This window comes from Anguilla rostrata, chromosome 1, assembly GCF_018555375.3.
Source record: "Anguilla rostrata isolate EN2019 chromosome 1, ASM1855537v3, whole genome shotgun sequence".
In the NCBI taxonomy this organism is placed as follows: domain Eukaryota; kingdom Metazoa; phylum Chordata; class Actinopteri; order Anguilliformes; family Anguillidae; genus Anguilla; species Anguilla rostrata.
Window position 1 is genome coordinate 60,008,176 of NC_057933.1, and position 23,038 is coordinate 60,031,213.

The following is a 23,038-nucleotide window of genomic DNA, read 5'->3' on the forward strand; positions in this document are numbered from 1 at the left end:
AGACTAGTTTCAACTACCCTAAAACAATTAACAGACAAGGTTACAGACAAAACATTGAATGGAATATAGCCTGTATAGTCTGTGCGTATCTCTGAAATGCAACACTGTAAAACCCAATTCTGTCAAAGAAAATGCATTTGGAATACATGCACTCAAAAAAAGAATCATTGGATTTCAGAGTTAGTCAGATAAACTAAATATCGTGTGCAACCACTGTCCATTACATTACATTACAGGCATTTAGCAGACGCTCTTATCCAGAGCGACTTACACAACTTTTTTTTTACATAGCAGTTTACATTGTATCCATTTATACAGCTGGATATATACTGAAGCAATGCAGGTTAAGTACCTTGCTCAAGGGTACAACGGCAGTGTCCTTACCCGGGATTCGAACCTACGACCTTTCGGTTACAAGCACAGTTCCTTACCCACTGTGCCACACTCCGTCCTTAATTTTAAGTAAATCCAATGATTCATCTTTTCAGTGTGACTTAATTAAGAATTACTTGTGTTTGCATTTGGATATCTCAAATTCAGAAAATATATTGTACTTTGATTTGAATCTAAATACATGAATTTATGCAGATTTTTAGATGATTTTAAGGTTGCCACCATTGCTTACATATTTAAATTTGGCCCAAGCCTTTGTCACGTGGGGCTTCAATCACTGCAACATTTTTGATCAGTGATGTCAGTTATGAAATATACACACCTGCATTTTAAGTCACTGAACACAGACATAAGAGGCTATAGTTAATTTAATAATTTCATCTCTCTCTCTCTCTCTCTCTCTCTCTCTCTCTCTCTCTCACACACACACACTCTTATGAAAGCAAAATGTTCAGCTCTCCACAGGACTACGTGATAACTAGTGAATACGTCAGGGTCTGACAGTTGTGATAGTGGAATTTTATTAAGAGTGATATTCAATGCTGAATCATTCTTGCATCAAGTGTGAGAACAGTGTCTACGTCCAACCCTCCTACATGCAAGTGAGATTTTTTTTTTGTCCCATTCCCAGGAATGAAGCCAGTTTTTTGCCTATTTAAGCAGCGCCATTTCTCTTTTATCACGCGTTTCTGACAGCTAAAGTTCCCTTGAGGTTCATTTGCACAATTTTTCTGTTTTGAAACCTCTTTTCAACATTCTAAAATTGCAATAAAGACATGCAATTCAGCTGTAGTTCAAGTGCGCTGAAGGTAATGTGGGATTTACGGTTTGTGCACTATGCTTTAATTATACTTCATGGTTTCTTCAGGAATCCCAGAGAACATTGCAAAATATTACCTCAAACACAAATGCATGCATAGTGCAATTAACCTCTGCAGGTGATGAATAATATATTGTTGATAATATATTGAACATTGTATTTTTTTTTTCAGATATATTTATTCAAGCTTCAACAGGAAGTTTTATTCGCAACTTCCTCTTCATCTTACTGAAACTGTGCAATGTATTTCCTTTTGTGGACTAAACCTGGCATGAAACGTGTATTTTCATTTGTGAACCTGAGGAAATGGTAGAAAAAAACAATGGATCACTTCCTGTCCTGTGTAATAGTTTTTTGTTTTTTTTTAAACTGATGTAATCTTTGTGAGGTATGCAGCTTAATGTGCCCAGAATAACTGCGCACACATGGAATGAGATCCTAGATTGCACCAACACAGTTTCTGCAAGTAGGGTAGAAGCAACATTACTTAGCTGTATGAAAGGAAGTTAGTATGCATTTATTCTTAAAATTTGTATGTAATATCTAACAACGATGTATCTTATGCAGTTGAATGCAAAAGTATTGGGACAGTGACACAATTTGTTTCATAACATAATGACAAGAACACACTCGTTTTGACTCTATACTTCAACACATTGGAGGTGGATTGGCGCAGTGAATAAGAGTCAAAAGGCAGACAGCTTTACTATAAGAGTATTGGCATCCATATTAGACAATCCATGCAGGAATAACAGCCTTTTTAATACACGATCCCCCATATTAGGGGAGCAAAAGTAATGGGACAAATGAACATAATCTGAAATAAAGTAACCATATTTAGTTCTTGGATGCAAATACTTTGCATTTGATGACTGCTTAAATCTGCAAACCACAGACCATCACCAGATGCTGGGTATCTTCCCAGGTGATGCTCTGCCAGGCCTGTTTTGCAGCCATCTTCAGTTCCTGTTTGCTTCTGGGACATTTTGCCTTCAGTGTTGTGTTCATCAAGTGAAACACATGTTCAATTGGATTTAGGATGGGAGATTGATTTGGTCAGTCATAACTGAAAAACGAAACAAAAAAACTCCTTGGTTGCTTTAGCAGTATGTTCGGGGTCATTGTCCTGCTTCAATGTGAACTACCCATTCGGCTTAATCTGAGCAGATGTTTCTGTACACTTCAGAATTCATCCTGCTGCTGCCATTAGCAGTCACATCATCAATAAAGGTACATGCCATGTCATAACTCTACCTCCACCTTGTTTCAAAGATGACGGGGGAGCATGGGAGATTCCTGCACTGTGGCTATGATCATAGATTACACCGCCCCTTGCATGTTGACTGACAGGCTGAGTCGTCATGAAATAGATAGGTGTTGAAATAAATAGGACTTGAAATAAATACGCATAAAAATAAATATGCATAAAAAATAAGCAAGGAAATTAACAAAATAGCCAATTTGCAAAGTGTCGAAATAAGAACATCATGAAATAATAAACCTACATAAATCAAAAGGTCAGTGCTAAAAATATATCATATAGAAGTGAGACATACAGAACTTTATATAAATATATAATGAATAGTATACAATAATTTCCAAAAAGATACATTCAGATCCAACTGATAAGTATAGTAATAATAAACACAGTTTTTATAATATTAATAATGAATTTTAAACAAATTTCAGTTTGACCTTTAAATCATCACAAACCACACAGGTGTTATACGTTTTTCCATGAGACAAGGTTGTAATTTCCTTATGCATCAAGTTCAGGTAACACGCAGCATAGACAAAGCCAGAAAACCATTCTCACTATCAAAGATGATGATGATGATGATTATTATTATTATTATTATTATTATTATTATTATTAGGATAAGAAGAAGAATAGGAAGAACAACACCACTGAATATTGATGTCAGCTTTTTATTTGGTTTATTGATCTCAGATTACTGATATGCATTCATGAAAACTTTTCCATCTGAGAATCATAATGGAGAATGCCCAGCATCAAGGGAACCCAAAACTTCTGCACTGCAGGACCGTTCAGGAGGTCACTGTTGGACTTCAGGGCTATAGCCAGTGACAGACAGGTCTGGCCAACACTACCTGGGCAGCATCTCCTCCAAGTCAGCAATGACATAAGACACAACAGCCCACACAGCTGAACACAGGCTCATCTCCTCCGGGTCCTGGACAGTGATGGTGTCCCCATGAGTGTGGTGGAACCAGAAGTATTTACTGTTGTCATTGAGCAAGCTGGCACCTATAGGGACCGGACATACACACAACATTCAGAGAGGTAAATACATGTGTGTGTGTGTGTGTGTGTGTGTGTATTATTTATGAACTTCGTCTTTTTATGTTTCCTTCTGAATATATAGACCATACCTCATCGAATTCAATTATCTTGTGTGAAATACAGGGAACAGGGACAAGCAAATGGAAATAAGTCAGAATTCTGCAATGACCATTAGCAGACATATTTCTATACAATGTAGTGAACTGTCTTTCTCTGGATCCCTGGAGTATAAAAGAGGACAGATGGGTTTGGAACCATATAGCTGCACATCTGGTTGGTGTTAGGGCAGTGCGTTATCTGCTGCTTTCAGAGCAAAACGGCATGTCTTTAAATTTCCACCAGCATATTTCTGGTGAAAACAAAAGCATTGTTTGAATTGTTGGTACTTGACCTCTGTAGGAATGGCCCGGGGTGGTGTATCCTGCATGCCTGACATATTAAACTTACTCCCTATATATTCTGCAGTTCTGGTTTAGTACCATCCCAAGGTGTACGTTGAAGGACATAGCCATGCTACCTGTTCTTTCTGTGTCATTATGATATTGCTAAGTCCATGCCTCATAAAACAGAGGCCATAAATTGAATAATGTATTCAATGTGACAACCGTTTTACTGACGTTTCCATTGGTGCAAAAATTAGACAATCAAAATCCACGCTCCCAAATCTCGAACATCTCGAACACCTACTCATCCAACTTAATCAAATGTACAATTTGTCACTTTTAATAATTAATATTAATCATTTTAACAGCTCTGAAAATGCTCAGATGTAAAAATGGATATGAATACAATATCTTAAATGTATCTTAAATGTAACCTTTGGATGTTGATCAAGGCAACTATTAAGAAGATAAATGATGTTGTAATTTATTATGATAAATGGATATAGTCTGAACATTCAAGGAAACAGTATGAAATATGGATTTCCTTCAGCCTCCACTCGATAAAAGGATTACGTCATTTCAGGATCGTTTCTGGGTTGCACTTCATGAACGAATCATTTGTCTGCCTGCCTGTTCTCTTCCCTATTCTAGTGGAATCTGTCCATTCAGACAGGGACGATGATATTCTTTCTACTTATAAGCATATTTTCATGTCTCATCAGCAGTTTCACTTCTCAGACGTTTCATCAGAACAAGAAAGGACTTTCATGACTATAGCTCGAATGAACAGGAAACCAGACAATGGAAAAAAAAGAGACAAACTACTCTTGGCATCAGCACTGTCTGATGCATTGCCACGGTGACTTCATTTTGTCATCTGAGCCTTTTAATACCACAGATGCACATGTGCTAGCCATTCTGATGTAGGGAATCTACACATGCAAATACTGAACAGAATGTAAGGGAACAGAAAATGTGTTATAATGCTTACAATCTGTGCTTCGTTGTCCAGTGGAACTTTCCATGAGTCTTGCCATGCGTAGGCGCATTAGTCATTTTGTACGTGGTATGGTCACAAAATAACCCAATCCAGCAATAATAAGGACTGTGCCCTGGTATGTACTACCGTGTGTAACATCTGAATGTATCATATGGACAGCTGTGTGATACGGTGGCCAGAGAACTGGGCATCCAACCAAATCAGGTTTCAATTTCAGGTTTTAATTTAGCATTTCTGTTGTATCCTTGATGAGGATGTTTAACTTGAATTAATTGCTTCAATGACTGCATTCAGTGGTATGAATGGAAAATATGTGAAGTATGAGTTAAATTGTCCTTATAAAGGGTGTCCACATAAAAAAATATATAAATACTTTTTCAACTGTGTTAAAAAAAAAACGAAGGGAATTTATATATTGCTGCTGCAGTTAATATACTGTATGTACAGTTTTTATTTTTTTTGCCAAAGAAAACGCCTTCTAACCAACACTGATGCAATCTGAGCTTCTGCTAATGAGTGTCAGCTTGCATCTCAGTGGTTCATGACAGCCTGGAAAATCATTGGATCAGGGGAAAAAGTTCTCAAAGTCCTCCACTTAAACTGGACAGATGGAACATTAATGAAACCCATGACATGGTACAATGACATCCTGAGAGCTAGTCAGAGCTATGGCAAAGATTATTATAGAAGGAAACAAAAAGAAGCAATTTATATAGTGAGAAGGCAGAGGAACTCCTTTCCATGTAAAAGATGATGTTAACAAAGCACTTTTTTAACAGATTCAGAGACTCACCTGGCACCCCTCCATCCATCCACATCTGGATATCTGTGCCTTCCGCAGAACCCTCCAGCTTCGTGGCATTTATGGGCTTCAGCAGCTTCATCACCTCTCCCATAATTTTCTGGGCCTGTGCCTTTCCCGAGAACTGTATCCCCCGAGGTCTGAAGGTTCCCAGGTCTGACTCCATCACCAGGTTAATGTTGGAGATGTTTTCCTGCAAGTGGGGGGACCAGGAGGTTAGCAGTGTGGCAGACATACAGTGAGCTCCATGATGTTTGGGGCAAAGACATATTTTTCTTGATTTCGATCTGTACTCCACATTTATTAATTTGTAATCAAACAATTCACTAGTGGTTAAAATGCAGATTCTCCGCTTCTGTTAAAGAGTAATTTAATAAATTTTGGTTTCACCATGTAGAAATGACATCACTTTTTATACACAGTCCCCCCATTTTAGGGCAACATAATGTTAGGGACAAATAGCATTTTCATGAAATCAAAGTGTATAATTTACTCATAAATAAAAGCACTTTAACCACATGTGAATTATAAATAGTACATAACCAAATCAATAAAAAAATGTGTCTTTGTCCCAAACATTATGGAGCTCACTGCATGTCCAGTGCGTGGACATCTGCACACAAGAGACTTCTGCATTGCCACTTAATACACTAAATACACAACATGACATGTATAGAGTATGTTTCATTGGAATGAGGCTTTCAAATGGCTAAATGTGAGCAGCCCCGTTAGTACTCTGTGACATATGGAGAGGTTAGCCTGCCTTGTGACGCTGGTAGTACTGGAGTGCTCCCACACCCCCTGGCTCCTCCGCAGACCATAGCACTGCCCGCACAGTCCTCTTTGGACGAAGCCCTAGGGAACAGTCAAGTACATGTGGGCGAGCAATATCTGAATCATCATGAATCAGCAATATACATTTTATTTCTCTATTGTGTTTTTCAAGTAATCTTCATACTCTCAGACTGATATTTCCAAAGTTTAAACCAGCTTTTCTGATGATACAGTCATAGAATATGAGATTTCAGAGAATTCCTTTTAATGGTTAGTACGAGGAGTACTCTATATATATATATATTGCAGCAGAATGCTCAGCACACTTTACATTAAATTTTACACATAACACTTAGCAGATGCTTTTATTCAAAACAGTCTACAGATATACCTCTAGGGGGCCAGAGCAGAGTACAGACTGAGACTGCAAAGATGGATGCCTTTGGGATGAGTTGGCAAGGCGACAAGAGATGGTAGAGTTGAGGGGCCTTTGAGGAAAGTTTGATAATACTTCAGAAGGGGTGGAGAGGGAGGGCTTTACTCAGTCAAGTAAACTGGATTAGGCTATAATTAGACGGGTGGATTTAAAGAGCCAGATGGGAAATTTGGACAGATCCTGGGAGAAAACCCCTTTGCAATAAGGATTATGGAATATTCTGGGTCCTGGTCACTGTGATCACAGTATCTTCAGAGACCACAGGATCTTCAGAAATTTAATCAAAAAAGCACAACATGAGAGTGGTGGGTGTCTTTTTAACACAGTAAACTCACATGACACATGACAGCAGAAATGAAAACATAGATGGCTCACTATACTAGATTTTGCTCACTAATAATGTATTTATTTTATAGGCAGATGACTTATAGAGCACAACTGAATTGACTAACATTTTAAATGTATCCATTTAAATGATGACTGAATAATTTACCAAAGTGGTCTTAGGCTGAATATCTCAGCACACATTACACTTCTTTCAATGTTTAATGGATAAGGCAGAAGAAAAAATGTGCCTGTCACGGAACCCTAGCTCTTACCGAGAGAAGCATCACAGCGTACACCTCCCACACAAACCCGTCCTCCCACTCTCCCACAGAAAGGATGTCGCTTTTGTTCAGATATCAGCCCCAAGGCTTCTGTTTCAAGTCTACAATAATGTGGGCAACATGCTTCTCACAGATAAAGGGACAAAAACAAGAACAAATGTGCCTGTTTCCCTGTCATCCTTCAGGGAATCTAGGAATGGAATCCTTTCAATTAATGACAGTGTCTGACACATACGTATCTCAAATTTTCCACTTTCAAATATAACAAACTTGTCATTCCCAGTCTGTGTGTGTGTGTGTGTGTGCATGTGTGTGTGTGTGTGTGTGTGTGTAGAGGGGTCAGGGGTTTAACATTCATATTGTGATTTAATGGGGCTAAAGGACAGTGCTTCTGTCCTTATTTATAATGCTTCTAGCTCCTATTGCCCAAGGCACTATGAGATGAAAAACCATACACTTCCCGTAAACTTCCTTATTTTTGTTACTTACTGGTAAAATAATGTTTTAGGAACTTTTATTTCTCAGTCTGGCACCTACCCTAAACTTTTTGTGTACTCTGAAGTCTGGCTCAAGAGTTGTTTTCTCTGCCATTCAGATCAAAGTCAACCTGAGTTGACTGAACAGGAATGAATAGGAAATGTACAGCTCATCGAACCACATCAGCTCTGTTCATGCATCAACCCACATCAATCTTCCACATTTATCCAAATCCTTGGCTCGAGAGAGAAAAATAAACAGATAGGGCAGGGAAATTAAGGGATCACCAGACAGGAGGCTGCCAGTACTGCATAAATAGTCAGACAATTTCACCCTGAAAACAAAACTGTCTCCAGTCGGTTGTCACATGCTTCCTATTTTCCCCAACTTCATTGGGGAAAGGAAACACTTGATTAAGTCCAGTGCAACAGTACGCCTCCAATTAGCTTCAAGAATATAAGCTGGAGGTTTGTGTACTGGAGCAGTGCATGACAATATGAATGACCCTCTGTAATATGGTAAAAAATAAACAGCAAAAAAAGCACTACAGTCACAAATAGAATAACAAAGAAAATTATAATTAAATTAAATTAAAGGCACCACATCAAAATCTGTTTTCAGTTCACCTTGCAGATTCCTTAGAAACTTTCTGGACTACAATATAAAGAATAATCTGTACTACAGTATACCAAAGTATAAGGAGAGATATGAACACATTGGAAATAGAGGTCATCCAAAGACTGAAAGGTTTATAAATTTGAAAATGATGTTACAATTAAATAAAAGAAAATAAATAAAAAATAAAAACAATACTCAAACCAGTAGTGATCAGTATCTTCACTGGTTTTTTGAATGTTACTGTATCTTTGGCCTATACAAACTCTGGTATGTTAGTTGTTAGATGAAAAAAATGCAGTTGGCTGGCTGCATGTTTCAAACTTGCCACTCCAAATCTACAAATGGTATTACAGAAACAGAATGTTTCTTGAAAATATAGGGACCATACATTCATTCATGAAACAATAAAAATACAGTATTTAGATGTGGGGGGAAAAAACAGAATTATGAATTCACAGCTCCAAATCTACAAGTGTTTTTTTTTTCTGTCGTGAGTTGGACAAGTTACATACGAAAAGGATCAAAGGTCCAAGCAATCAGTATGCCATTGAACTAGTCCATGGCAGTCCTGTGGGCCAAAAAATAAACACAGGAGTTCCTGTCTGTTGCATTCTAATGACATGCAGATTTCACTCACCCAGATCCTTCAGCAGAGATAGTGCTTCCCAGGAGATTGCAACACCTCCTCCATCATCCATGGCTCCTTGACCCACATCCCAGCTGTCCAGGTGTCCACTGATCAGAACCACCTGAGCAGTGGTTGAGAGCACTGGTGAGATCATACTCAGTACCACAATTATCCACCTTTTACCTACAGAAAAAATCATTTTTTACCAACAGAAAAATCATTACCTTCCACGTGGTTACATCAATTACTTTTTATCTATTTGCTGACCAGATAATATCCTTTCTAGCTGTCCGTGTTGCAGGCCTTAAAGGCTGACAACCATGTTCTAAATTGAAACGATTCAAACAAAACACTTTTACATTGGTTATGTTCAAATATCTCCTGTAAATCAATCTTCAAATAAGCTCTAGATTTAATTAGAAATTAGAAATGAGTGACACGCATGAAATGCGCAAAGCAAATTCGGTAAGGAAACTCTTGCTGCAGCCGACCATTGGTTATCCTTAGCAACCAATCAAATACACACATCACTAATGGAGCACCCTTTTTAAACCAAGAGTCAGACCTCTCCTATGCTGCCTACTGCCTGTGCTGCTCATTGTATGCTCTGCTGCTCAAACAATTGCCTTCACTCTAAGAGTTGCTGCTTACCCTCCACCACCCTGGCTTCCACCTGTTGCTTTGATCTGCTTCTGTGTACTAGGCGGGTCTTGGTATACTGTATCTCCTGATTAGTAGGGGAAGCGTATTGTGTTCTCTTGATAGGCTAGTGCATGCTGCTGCGTGCACAAGCACTTTTTGCAGATCAATTCAGCACCAAACCTAAATAACTGTTTTGCATATTCATTAAAATATTTAAATACATGATATGTCCTGACGGAAATGATGATTTTGCTAGTGCAGTTCACACCTTCTGCATGGGGGCCAGAAATATGCTGCCCCCTGCTTTTCCCACATGAGCCATTTTTTTTATCGCTTAAAGCTATTAACTAAGGTACACTTTTCAGAAGGTGCACATGAGCCTCATCTTTCTAACCTCTAATCCAAACACCAACCCTTCAGTATAGAATTCAAGGTGAAAAAGCACTAAAACACAGCAACCTCATGGGGACATGGGTCGTCCTACAGTGACACACTCAGCTGTGATCCTCTGTACTCTCACCTAACTGTGAGGAACATTGTGTCCATGTCCAGAGCTTGTCTCCACCCTGCCCCCACCTCTCCTTTCTCTTGAAGTGAGTGCCCTCCCGGTCAGGACTGTTTGCTGTACAAGGTGTTTTTTCACATGCTGTGGCAGCACAACCCCACCGCCGCAAGACTGCACGTCTCTCCTACTTCTCTAGAAGCCTCACTTTGTCTGCATTTTTAGAGCCTAAAACATGCATAAGCTGGCATATTTTTGCAGTGTCCTCAAATTTGCAAAAAGAAAAACAAGTTGTGCAGCCAGTTATGTTAGCTTTCTAAAATTTATTTGAAAAATTACATTTAAATATACTTTACTGCCAGAATGGCTGCTGGTCATTTTTATGGGATAATTATAAGAATGCTTTTCCCTTACAATAAAGTGGCACATGAATTGTTCCTTTAAAGATCCAGCAGTTTGAATTAATCTAAAAGTAAATGTGGAAGACAACCTCCAATAAAAATAGAACATTTAAAAGGTCACTGATTGCCTCCTCCATGAAGCAACCAGCACCAGTTCTTGATAAAGTGATGTAGTTTTTGACATAGGCTAATGTAATTTTGAAACTGGGCTTTCAAATAATAAATTAGCTAGTTAGCTAATTGTGCTAATTTCAAACATCAAATACCTCTGGAGGTTGAATTTTTTTGTGTGGGAAAAACATTGGATGCAAAGGATTTGAACCAAGTACTAAATATGACAACTCCATTTAAGATGATGTTGAATTGGGCCAATGACTTTTGTTCTGCTAAAATGGGGTATAAAAGGGTTATAATTCATACATGGATCCCTGGATATGGACGTAAATATGGATGTAAACCCTTTAATTAAAGCTGGCACTTTAGCACTCATATTCATTGCCTCCTTTGAAACCCAATGAGTGTATGGTTATATTAGGACTTAAAATAGAATAGCTAATTCTACACTTTATTCCTGTTCCTGATTCCCAATTTTCTTGATGTGATAGAGCTCAATAAAAGCAGGAACTACAAATGTTGGTATGTTTTCCTGCTAGCATTAGCCTTAGCATAAATTTAAATTATAATACTACCAAAGTGTATGTTAAAAAATAAATCAGTGTTATTATATAGGACAGCCTAGAGAAACAGGAAGAAGGGGGGAGTGAGAGAGAGGGAGGGATGTGCAACAAAGGCCACGCGGCCAGATTTGAACCGCCAATATTCCAGCTCCCGATGAGCAAGTGGATGGACCGCTACAAGCTACACCACAGGACATACCCTTTGAGGCCCACATATACCGGACACAAATTTTCTACATTTAAGAATAAAACCAAAAAAGCCTGATATAAATCTTCCCTTGTTCACCAACACAGACTGTAGACTGTGCCTGCTGTACCTTCAGATAAAAGTGGTGGAAAATAGCTTGGTTCATTTGGCAGGCTGACTGCCTCGTAGCAGCAGGGCCCTTTCATGTGGAGCGACCCTCAATATAAACAAATGCTCAAGAGCAAAGCGTAAAGGAATTCAATCTCTCATGTAGGATTCAGTGATGTGGAGAACTGGCAGCTCAACAAAAACAGCTAAATGCTGTCCGAGTAGATAAACCTGTTGTGTTCAGAAATGTCCCCAGAGTAGACTGCTGTGTTTTCAACCATTCAAACCCACGCTTCCACTGGCTCTGTTACTGACATGGTTTTTAAGCCTGGCTTATTATCTGTGTCTGATTAATGTCACAGACAATTCGGTCTGACAGAATTATGCGATTCAAAAGATCCTTAATACTATGAGCAAGATAGCGAAACACTGGAAAAGGAGGAGGAAAAAAAGTTCTTATTATATGAGCGCAATACCAAAAAAAAAAATAATATCCACAGAAAGCAAAGAAAGAAATCAAAAGGCATCATATATCTGGTCTCAAAATCTTGTATCGCTGATGGTGTATTTTTAAAAACATTGATGCTCACAATGGAAAGAGCATTGTGCATCACTAGGAAAAGGAACTGCACTGTGCCACTCTTGAATGTTCACAGTTGTTATTCTGTCATCCATAGTGCTCTTTAATATGTCTAAGATAAGTGCAGCAAAATAATAATGCTAATCATAAAAAATAGTAACACTAATGAGAATGAGAGGTCTTGCCATTTGCTTAATATGATAGCAGGGGTTAACCTAGTGATGTCTTCACACACACACACACACACACACACACACACACATGCACGTATGCGCACACACGCAGGAAATGAGGTCATGGGTCTGGGCTCCTGTTTTAGTCCTGTTTCCTGTCCCATGAAAATCAGAGATGACTGTGCCACAGATGACTAAAGTAGCTGATTCATATGGTCTTGTGCTTCTCATTTATGTGTTCCAAAGGTTCTTTCTGAGCACATCTAAAATTGTGAGAAGCGGTACAGAAATTAGGAATTAAAGGCTGAGATACGCTCTGGTTAATTTTATCGGTACAGTATGTACTTTTTGCATTCAATGGTGCTCCATCTGAGTTTCATTATATACAACTTATGATAGGACGGAGTGTAGCACAGTGGGTAGGGAACTGGGCCTGTAACCGAAAGGTCGCAGGTTCGATTCCCGGGTAAGGACACTGCAGTTGTACCCTTGAGCAAGGTACTTAACCTGCATTGCTTCAGTATATATCCAGCTGTATAAATGGATAAAATGTTAAATGCTATGTAAAAGTTGTGTAAGTCGCTCTGGATAAGAGCGTCTGCTAAATGCCTGTAATGTAATGATATTCATTATCTCAACTGAGAGCAATGCTTTCTAATCAGAAAGAATGAAAGAAAATTTCATAAAAGATGAACGAATAAAGCGTTTTATTTTAAGAAAAAAGTGGAATAAAAGACACGGCCTTGAATTGCTTGGTCAGTAAAGGCACTCATTGCCTAGATAGCACTCGTATGAATATGGGCTATGCCATTGGATTTTGTGGCACACAGCTGGCTTCATCCCACTGGGCTACAGTGAGCTTATGTTGGACAGGGTTCTTAGAGTTATTGTTGCATTCTCTTCAACTAGTTGCTTGCCAGGTGCAAATTGGTTGTCATCAGTGACAGATGCACCTTTCCTCTAATCAGTGATTGCTTCTTTGTAACATGCGGCATGGCTCGTAATGGGGAAAACAGTAACTGGCTCACAGAGTCAGAGAACCCACATTACTACAATGCTTCTTCTGTGAGTGCCAGAGGTGATGCTCGATCATTGCCCAATAGGGGATACAAAATAGTCCAAAAGAGAAATAAAACTGCCAAAAAGGATGATGTGCATTCTGTAAGGTTCACTTTCAGGATATAATTTCAGAGGATTAGTATGACTGCTCATTACAGTCGATGGTGTCTTCCACACTACATTCACTGTCACAAAATTTGACATTCCCATTGATACCTTCTGGTATGTCACTCCCGATTTTGTATTATTTAGCCTATTAGAGTGGAAAATTCAGTACCCATGGACCACTCCTGTAGTATTATGAGCTACATGACAATGAAATGGACACACAATGTAACAAATGGGGAATGATTAAATGAACAATCTTAGAAAGACTTTGGATTGTATTGTGCTCACAAAATACACTAGGCAAAACACTGCCTGAACTCCACCAATGAGCATAGACAAATACAGAGGGGAGGCGATAGGCAGATCAGTGAGGAGTAGTCTTGAGTGTGGTATATGTCAGGTCAGTGAAAACAACAAGAAGTCTGTGGGTTTTGTTTGAAGGTTATACAATCCAATATCCTACTACATACTCCATAGGGACAACCCTGTAATAGATGACTGATAACTGAACTAATCAATTGCCAGTTAACTGGCACAGACAACTGTGTCAGAAATATGCATACATTTTAAATACTATGTACTACACAACTCTCAGAGTTTTGAGCTATGCCAGCAAACAAGGATTGCCTTCACTTCCTTTTCATGACATACCAAAACAAAAATGAAGCAAACCTTAACCAACCACACCATGGCAACTATACATAAACATACATACTTGCAATAAAACAGCTGAAATCCTTATATGGGAATTCTTTGAATCTACCAATTCATCATTAAGAGGCTGGCCCTAATCTCACACAACTCAACCGAGGAAAAACATGTCATACAAATTTGTGTGTGCCAAAATACACAAACCAACCTTGAGAGGCCACCAACCGCTGAGTAAAAATATAAATGTACTGCTTGCATCTGAGCATGCCTCTGTGTTCACTGCGTGTGATATTTCGTGTGTGCTTACGCACTGTGTGCATGCTTGTGTGGGAGAAAGTGTTATCACACATATGGAAATGAGTCTCCGTGCGGGCAGAAATATCTGACAACCTGAGGACATCCCACACACACATATTGGCACATAACTGTATGGTGACGCAAAGCCTCTATTTCTTGCCATTGTAGTCTGCTGTATTCTGTCAGAGGGCAGGAGCGGGCAGATGCCCGTCCGTATTACAAAACAGCACAGTCCCGCTTACTCGCAGGAAGCGTTTAAGAGAGGAAATGGCCATTCTGTTACATGATGCTACGACTGCCGGCCTGAAACAAGAAAAATAAAATTTCTCAAATAAATTGTGGTACAATTCAACCCTCATCTAAACGGACTGCTCCAACGCTCGAATAAAGCCAATAATGCTGTGTACACACACGGTGATGACAACACTGTATGCAGCGCATAGGATGCACTTGTAAATGTATACCTTTTGTTGAGAACATTAGGGATCTTCTTTAAAAATATGAAACCAAAATATAAACAGCAGCTACAGTATGTTACGGGAATTTTAGGACATACTTTCTATGAATGCTCCTTCGTGAGCACTGCATAGCATTCATAAACACTACATAAACATTCATAAATGTTTATGTCAATAACCACAAACAGGCATATACTCAGTTCTAATATCACTTGCTACATCAGTAGTGACATAGCACACCTAATTGCAGCTATTGACATAAGAATTTGTGAGCTTCGATTCAGGGGTTATGAAGGTACAATGTATCGGTCATACAGGAGTTATACAGCTATTATGAAGAATCCTTCACAGAAAGTGTTTATATTATTTATTTATAATATCGCCATTTAAAAATAACTGGCATATAAATACCAAAAGTAATCAACCATGTTCAATGTCACTTCCCTTTGCAATCCATTCGTACGTACAGTACAGGAAATGTATTTAGAACAAAAGCTGTGCTCAAACTCACATGTAGATAGTTCCTATCCTTGCTTTTTCAGGAGTTTTTATTATTAAGGGTGAACAAGTCTTTGGTAAAATGACACAGTAAGACTAATTACTGCATTTTATATTCATTCCATGAATAACTAGTTCAACTTTAGGACATTGCCTTGGTGTGAAGATTTGAAAGGTTGGTACAACTGATATTATAATCTTATTCAATGATATGTTCATTTCAGTTTATCATCTAAATATGCATTATTGATTGTTACTATTTTGTCTCAAACATATGCTGACAGACGTGGTAACATATTAAAGTCTGTTTTCTGGGAAATTCAGTTTCATGCCAGAGTTTTCCAGAATTTTTTTTCCACACAAACAGAATCTATGAATCATCCTTCTAAACATCTTAACCTTTGATTAAGTTCAACTCACATCTTTTGAATAGATAAACTAGGTGAATTTAAGATCGGAAATGTTGTATAAGCTAAATAATTCAAGTAAACATGACTGTTCGCACTTAAACACAACTAAAACGCAAGTTGCATTAATTCAAAAATTTAAAGTTAAAGGTTAATCCATTTAAGTGATATTAACTTAAAAAACATAATCGTAGAAACGTTTGATTTGTATTGGGTTAGTACTATAAAATGAAATATTTTCCATTGCTTTACTCAATTTGTTCAAAGCAGCAGGTTTACCAAGCATTTTTAAGTGAGCTGAACCTATCGCAATTTTCTGTTTGCTTGCTTGGGTGAAACCCATATATTTCAGCAACATTAACCCAGCTGTGTAAATGAATATAGCCTAAGTAATACTTTGTGCATGCAGAACATTGACTCCAGTCTGTAAAGCAAATACATTCCTATATCGCAAATTCACTTTGACACAAAAATTCTGAGGGTGATGTCAACCCATCTTCTGACATGTGACCTCAGAATGAAAAGGGGAAATGGAAAAAATAAAAATAAAAAAGACAAAGAAGATTTAATCATCCATTTTCCTGATTTAGTACACATCACCATGAGATCAGTGGTGTAAATATTTCCACCACAGTCTGACGATTCTAACAAAATGTGGCTACATGTCTTTTTTTTATAACTGCATTGACAAAGGAGGACCTATGTGTAAATCTGATCAGCACAGCAGCTTTCTAAGAGCAACTGCTTCCAGTGTATTTGAATGCAGTTATTTCTTTTTAGCTGTGAAATGCATTTTCCAAGCAAATAAACTGTTTGTAAAAACAGAATTTAAAAAAATAGATGAATTCAGTAATCAAAGAGCATTCTGGTTAATTCTGGTTGATGCGTTTCTGTTGTAAATATTTTGTTTCCTTTAATGACTTCTTCAGTGTTTACACAAGAGGAGCCTTCTGGTAAAAGACCTGTCTGCCACTCCGAAAACCATCCAGCCGACCAGTCTGACCTTGCTCAAAGGTTGTGATAACCTTGACCTAGCTGTGACATTGAATTTGTATATTTATTTAACATTTTTTTCAACAAGTTACCTCAAAGATTTGCAAGGCCTTAGAAATCACAGTGTTGAATACAATGTCAATATAACTACATATAAACTGCAGCTATCAAAAACGTAAGGTGGGGTGATCAAAGCAATGTTTTCCTGTAATGTCGTCCTGAAGTTTTTCTGCATTTGTGAAAAACAGCCACTACAAATCTGCAGTAACCTGCAAATCCTCTTGCTGTAGGAATCCCCTGTAATAAGTGGCTAATTTGGTGTCTCTAGTGCATGACTCCTTTTTCCGCACTGCTCTAACCTGTCAAACTCAGCAAATGATGCACCCCCACACACAGCCGACCAACAAAGCCAACTACCTAATTGGCTCTCCCGAGGACTGGCCACCCCAACGCCCTTCTTCTGACTTTACTCAGAGAACCAATCAGCTGCTCAAGCTACCAAAAATCAGTATGTGATAAAGCGAAGCAACAACAGATTTTGCACCATACATGCTACAGTGTCTTCCTTTGATCCTTGGCCTCAGACCATGGCTTGCTATCAAATAATGCCCAGAGGCATTTACTGAAGGTGCGTGGCTGTGATGACCTCCTCATAACCCTAGTTCCTTTTTAAGTCTTCAAAATGTTCTTCAATAATACAGTAATCCCATGAAAGCTCAAATATGATGTAGAACTCTGTGCATTATAGATTGTTTAGTATACTATAGTTGGCATATTTCATAATTATTTGACTGTTAGTGCTTCCCTGCCATATATTGAAATACATCATGGACAGGCAGCCCTGTCATTTGACATTGTCACCAACATTATACAGTATATACTACCCCACTAATAATTACCTACATCTCTACCAATAAGTACATATCCTACACTACTACTGCATACACCATTACCTGCACCTACATACTCCACAATTACATACCTTTGCAGCGACCAGAACCAACATAACAAACTGTACTATCACTACGTAACAAGCCCTAATGCTACAGCAAAACTGCTATACTGATGTCTGCCTGTATATCCTAGAAGGCCATTGCGGGTGTAACCTACTCCATTATATGTAGCATTCTGACATCCTGCTATACTATTGAAGAATTTACATTTCCCCATTTACCAGAACAACTCATCCAGGACAATGCACACACAGTACTATCCATTTATATAGCTGGATATACAGTAGCCTGGAGCTGTTCAGGTTAAGTATCTTTCTCAAGGGTACAACATCAGTGCATTATGGGTTATAAGCCTGGTTCTCTAATGATTACCTTTCACTATTGCTGAAGAAAGCAGAAACTTTTCACAAGTATTCTTTCTTACTTTAATTATTAGAGTGCAGGTTGCCTGTGGTCCAATAGGCCTACCTCTTTTCAAATGACCTTTAGGAGGTCAAGACGGAACAAGAGGGTAATTTTCACTTTTCTTCCATTGAATATCTGACATACTTATCAATTGAATACGCACAATGGTGGAAACAATGTCACTACCTATGCTTCATTAATACAATACAGACCCTAATAGCTAACAATTAGCACACCTCTGAAATTGCTGTTGAAGAATTTGAAGCATTCAAAATTGATGGCAACTCTTTTCTAAAATGTAGTAACCATTGAACCCAAAAAGACTAATCTATAATACTGGAGAACATATAAGAAGGTAAAGCACAGTATATTCCCAAATAAGTTTCGGCTACTAGTTCTTCCATGATTACATTGTCCATACAACAATGTAGAGGGAGATGGGCATCTGCAAAGTTAATGAACTAATGGAGTTGTACATTGATGCCTCAAGTCACTGTCTTGAAGAGCCCAAAGTCATCATTGCACTCTTTATTCTATTTTTAATTGGCCTGCTCTGTCCATATGAAGACTTAGTCAATGGTATGTTTTTATTTATAAAGCTATTTTTAAACGTCCCTACTATTCATCCTGATATATGGCAATAAAATGTGAAGGCACTTGTAGGTTACAGTATCCAGACTCTCTTCCTATGGCTGTCCCTAAAGTTTGCACTGAGTTTGGCAAGAAAGCCTTTATGTATTCTGCACCCTCTGACTGACTTCAGAAAGAGTTGCAGTAAAACTTCAGGGGCAGCTCACTGAATTTACAGCTATTGTAAAGAGGCTGGAAACAGACTATTTTGGAAATTGCACGTTAGCTGTAATTTGATAGCTTTTTCACTCAACTGCATTTTCGTGCATTTTGCTTCTCCTTGTTCTTTTTGTATGCTTTTATGTTGTATTGTCTAAAACTTAATGTGTTGCTCATCTTGGCCAGGTCCCTCTTGTAAAAGAGGTTTTAATCTCAGTGGGACTAACCTGGTCAAATAAAGGTCAAATAAAATTAAAAATACTAACTGAAATTTTTTATATGAGTGTCAGGGAACTGTTTTGTGATTACTAGACTGTTTAGTGTGCTTACACGTGCTCCTTGAACATATACCATTGTCACATTACCCATACCTGTTCTGGGTACTTGCTTCCTGTAATCTCTGCTACAGTGTTGAAGGAATCAGCATCTGGCAGGTTCTGAGCACCCATGGTTAGGTGGATCACAATCTTCTGCCCCCTCTCTGCCATCCGGGCCATCAGCTGGGCATCCTCAACCGTGATGCATGCAGTGGGGATCCGAGGCACTCCTTCCTCATAGTCTTGCCACCCAGTGTGGGGGCTGGAGAGGCAGGAAATACATACATATTTAAATGATCAGGTGACAGGACATAACACATTAACCTGGTCTAGGAGGGCCACAAGCTCTAGAACAGGACTGCCAAACCCTGTTCCAGGAGCTCTACTTGTCCGGTAGGTTTTAATTTCAACCTCAATTTGGCACACCTGACTCAACTAATTTGCAGCCCAATGACTTCACTAGCTGTATATATATATATATATATATATATTATATATATATTAGACAAGTCAGATGTTGCAAGATTAGCAAGGATATCTACGTTAATTTTAGACAATTAGGCTACTGTTAGTACTGGAATGACTCATCCTAGTTTGTAAGGTCATTGCAGTTGCACAGCCAAATTTAGATGATCACAAACATATATACTTTGCATTGCTGAATGTCTAATTACGTTGTGTTCCTGACCTGTTGATGGAGAATGGGGTGACAGAGCGAATGAGGGAAGCAACAGCTCCAACTTTGGCTGCCTCTGCTGCTCCAGAGGACCTGTACTTTACAGTCTCCCCGTAGCTGACGAAGGGCTGGTTGTACACAACAATCCTCCCCTCTGCTTCACTGGCCCGTTGCTTCAGCTCATCAAATGACTTAACCACCAAAACCTCTGCCTTAATGCCTGGAGAGGAGCCAGAATATCACAAACCTGATCAGAACCAAAAAAACCTCATTCATCTGTGGAAATATTTTTGTGAGTGCAGGCATTAAAGACCCCAAATCCCACTCTGACCACCGTAAGGGTAATTCTCAGTGGACTGGCCAGAAATACAATCGGGCTCTTTTATGCATCAAATGACCCCAGTCTAATTTGCTAAATGCATACACGTGGTGAGCTTTCTGTGGGGGCACAATGCTCATTTTCCCATTTTTGTAATACAATATAGCCCATCATGTGTACTTTTTTCAGCTCGTCTTGACCAAGGATATTAATTATTTAGAAGCGCACTGTTCTCTTAAAAGATTATTTGCTGTGTGGTCCAAAGTTTTGGTGTCTCATCAGAGCCTAAATTAGCCAGTCCTCATCATAACATCACACAAGTCCAAACTTCACCTTTCAAGTCAGATCAACATTGAGAAAATTTGTACAAATATTTTACACATTCACTTTATCAGGTAGTTGACAACTATTGTGGGACCACTCTATGTACAGTGCAGAAACAACACATTTTTAAATACGGACAGAAAGACAAAATATGTCTGAATAATTTAGTCTTCTCAGGGAGTCACCAAGATGGTTTGGTGTCTTTTATGTCAGCTTTTGAATTTGGTCACTCTAGACTGTTTTTTTAAAGGAACAAAATTAACTTTCCAGAGTGGTACATCTCACGGCAACTTCGCTTCAATATTTCTCTTATTTTTTAACTTTCATCTGTCTAGTGTTATTGCCCTAGTTTTAAATGACAAAGTAAAAATGACTTGTTCATGCAGTTATCTATGGTGCTTGCCCAGGCTCTCAGCTACAACTAGATGCCTACATTTACATTTATGCACATTTTTACCTTCTCTAGGAGTGCCAACACTGCTCCCAAGCCCCAGGATGGCTAACGGGTGGTTCCGTGGCCTTAGAATCACCGCACTCTCCTTTCCACGGACCCAGTGTGGGATCTTCACTGGCTCCAGGTGGACATTGTCCAGCCCGTCTTTGGTAAGGGCATTGTACATGTACTCAATGGCATGCTCAAGATTTCTTGAACCACTGAGCCGGTGGCCAACTGTATCTGTGAATTTGGCCAGCTTCTCATAGCTGCGGTTCCTGGCATCACCATACACAGCCAGGTCAATTATTTTCTGAGCCACCTCTGCATACCCGCTAATTTCTTCCACTGTTGCCTCCCAACACTTCCCCCCAACATGGTCAGATGCACAGCTATTTGAGGAAAATCCAATCAAGAGGCAGAGAAGACTGAGCACATCCATTTTGTCCTTACGGGTGGCTCATGGGACCTTCAAGCATCAAGCAACAGAAGGTCAGTATCACCAACTGTCTGCAACTCACCTGTGTCATTGTAAAGCAGCAATTGCAACTGAAATAATCAATGCATATCAATAGACCATGAAATATAAGGCAATGTTGAGCTTATAGCATTGCAATAATCATTCTAGAACTACTTTTATGAATTATCATTTTTTTAAATGCCTCCAGAAATAAGTTTTTTTTTATTTTTATTTTTATTTTTTTTACTTTTAGCTGAAATAAGAAATATATTGTTTCTGAAGTGAAACGTTTATGAAACGTCACACAGAACACTAATAGGAAGTCTGTCATCACAATCCACTTAACAGTAAAGAGGCAAGACATAGACTCACCTGCAGTATATGAGAGTAGAAAACTTCCAGTACCTCTATAGCTTCTGTTGTGAGGGTGAAAGAGCACAAGTCACCAATAACTTGGGATCACAAACACTCTATACAGAAGACACAGCCCATGTGCTTACTTGCAGAGCACTCATAACTATCATAACTTAGTGAACACCACCAACTATGGGCTGCATAAAACAGGAATCCCATGGGGACGATACACTGTCAACTTTCTATCTAGCATGTTCAAAGTTCACCCGATGTCTCTAACAGAAATGACCACTTATAATGACATCTGCACATTCAGACTGCAGAACCTAGTGAAGTAGTCACACAAAATGGACAAATCCCTGCTTTATGGATTGATAGAAAAAAATGAATGTAATCACACAATGCGCATTTAAAAATCATCGCCTTTACAAACACGCAACTGAAAGGAAAATGATGAGAATGGACACATCACAAATCATCCACAGCTGTGCTTCTCAGCAGTGGGTGATTGCCAGTTCCAGTAACACATACCAGGTGATGTTTTGGTGTCTTACTTCCAAATAGTCCCTCGATCTCTCGCTGGACTGCTCAACTCATTGAATTGGGTCATTCTGACTGCTTGGCTGAACTATCAATACTCCTTCCTGATAAGCTTCTCTGTCAACACAGAATGCCTGACCTTTGTCTATACTCATGCAAGCTCTCTCTTAATCAAACTCCACCAATTTCCAAGTGATTGGTTTGTGTTCACAAACAAGTTCCAGGTTAGAGCATTTAGTCATGAAATTCAAAAGTAAATATTAAAAAGTAAAAAAAGTGAAATAGTTGTGTTTTTATAATAACTGCTTGTTATACTTCTCTTCAGTCTATATGCGTTTTGGAAGTGTCATGGTAGGATGTATATAACAACAGCACAGTTAAAATAACTTTCACTGAAACCTTTTCCTTGTTACATGAAGTGATTTACGTGAACAATATGATTGTCCACGAAATAACCTCCATATTCTATACTGTCAGCATGGG

The 23,038-nt window shown here is 38.7% G+C and overlaps 1 protein-coding gene across 2 annotated transcripts; it reads right to left on the bottom strand.

The window, feature by feature from the left end:
• Positions 1-3,126: 3,126 nt before the first annotated feature.
• Positions 3,127-22,655, bottom strand: LOC135260512 (carboxypeptidase Q-like). Of its 2 annotated transcripts, XM_064345789.1 has the most exons (9): positions 22,547-22,655; positions 22,034-22,077; positions 21,226-21,670; positions 20,138-20,345; positions 19,504-19,711; positions 9,254-9,365; positions 6,467-6,558; positions 5,695-5,896; positions 3,127-3,482 (listed from the first exon to the last, which is right to left on the bottom strand). In XM_064345789.1, exons 3-9 carry the CDS (start codon positions 21,641-21,643, stop codon positions 3,322-3,324), a joined length of 1,401 nt encoding a protein of 466 aa, XP_064201859.1. In that variant the 5' UTR covers positions 21,644-21,670; positions 22,034-22,077; positions 22,547-22,655; the 3' UTR covers positions 3,127-3,321. The 2 variants fall into 2 exon arrangements, with proteins under 2 accessions (XP_064201859.1, XP_064201848.1); XM_064345778.1 differs by lacking the exon at positions 22,547-22,655 and having other exon boundaries at positions 22,034-22,470.
• Positions 22,656-23,038: the final 383 nt, after the last annotated feature.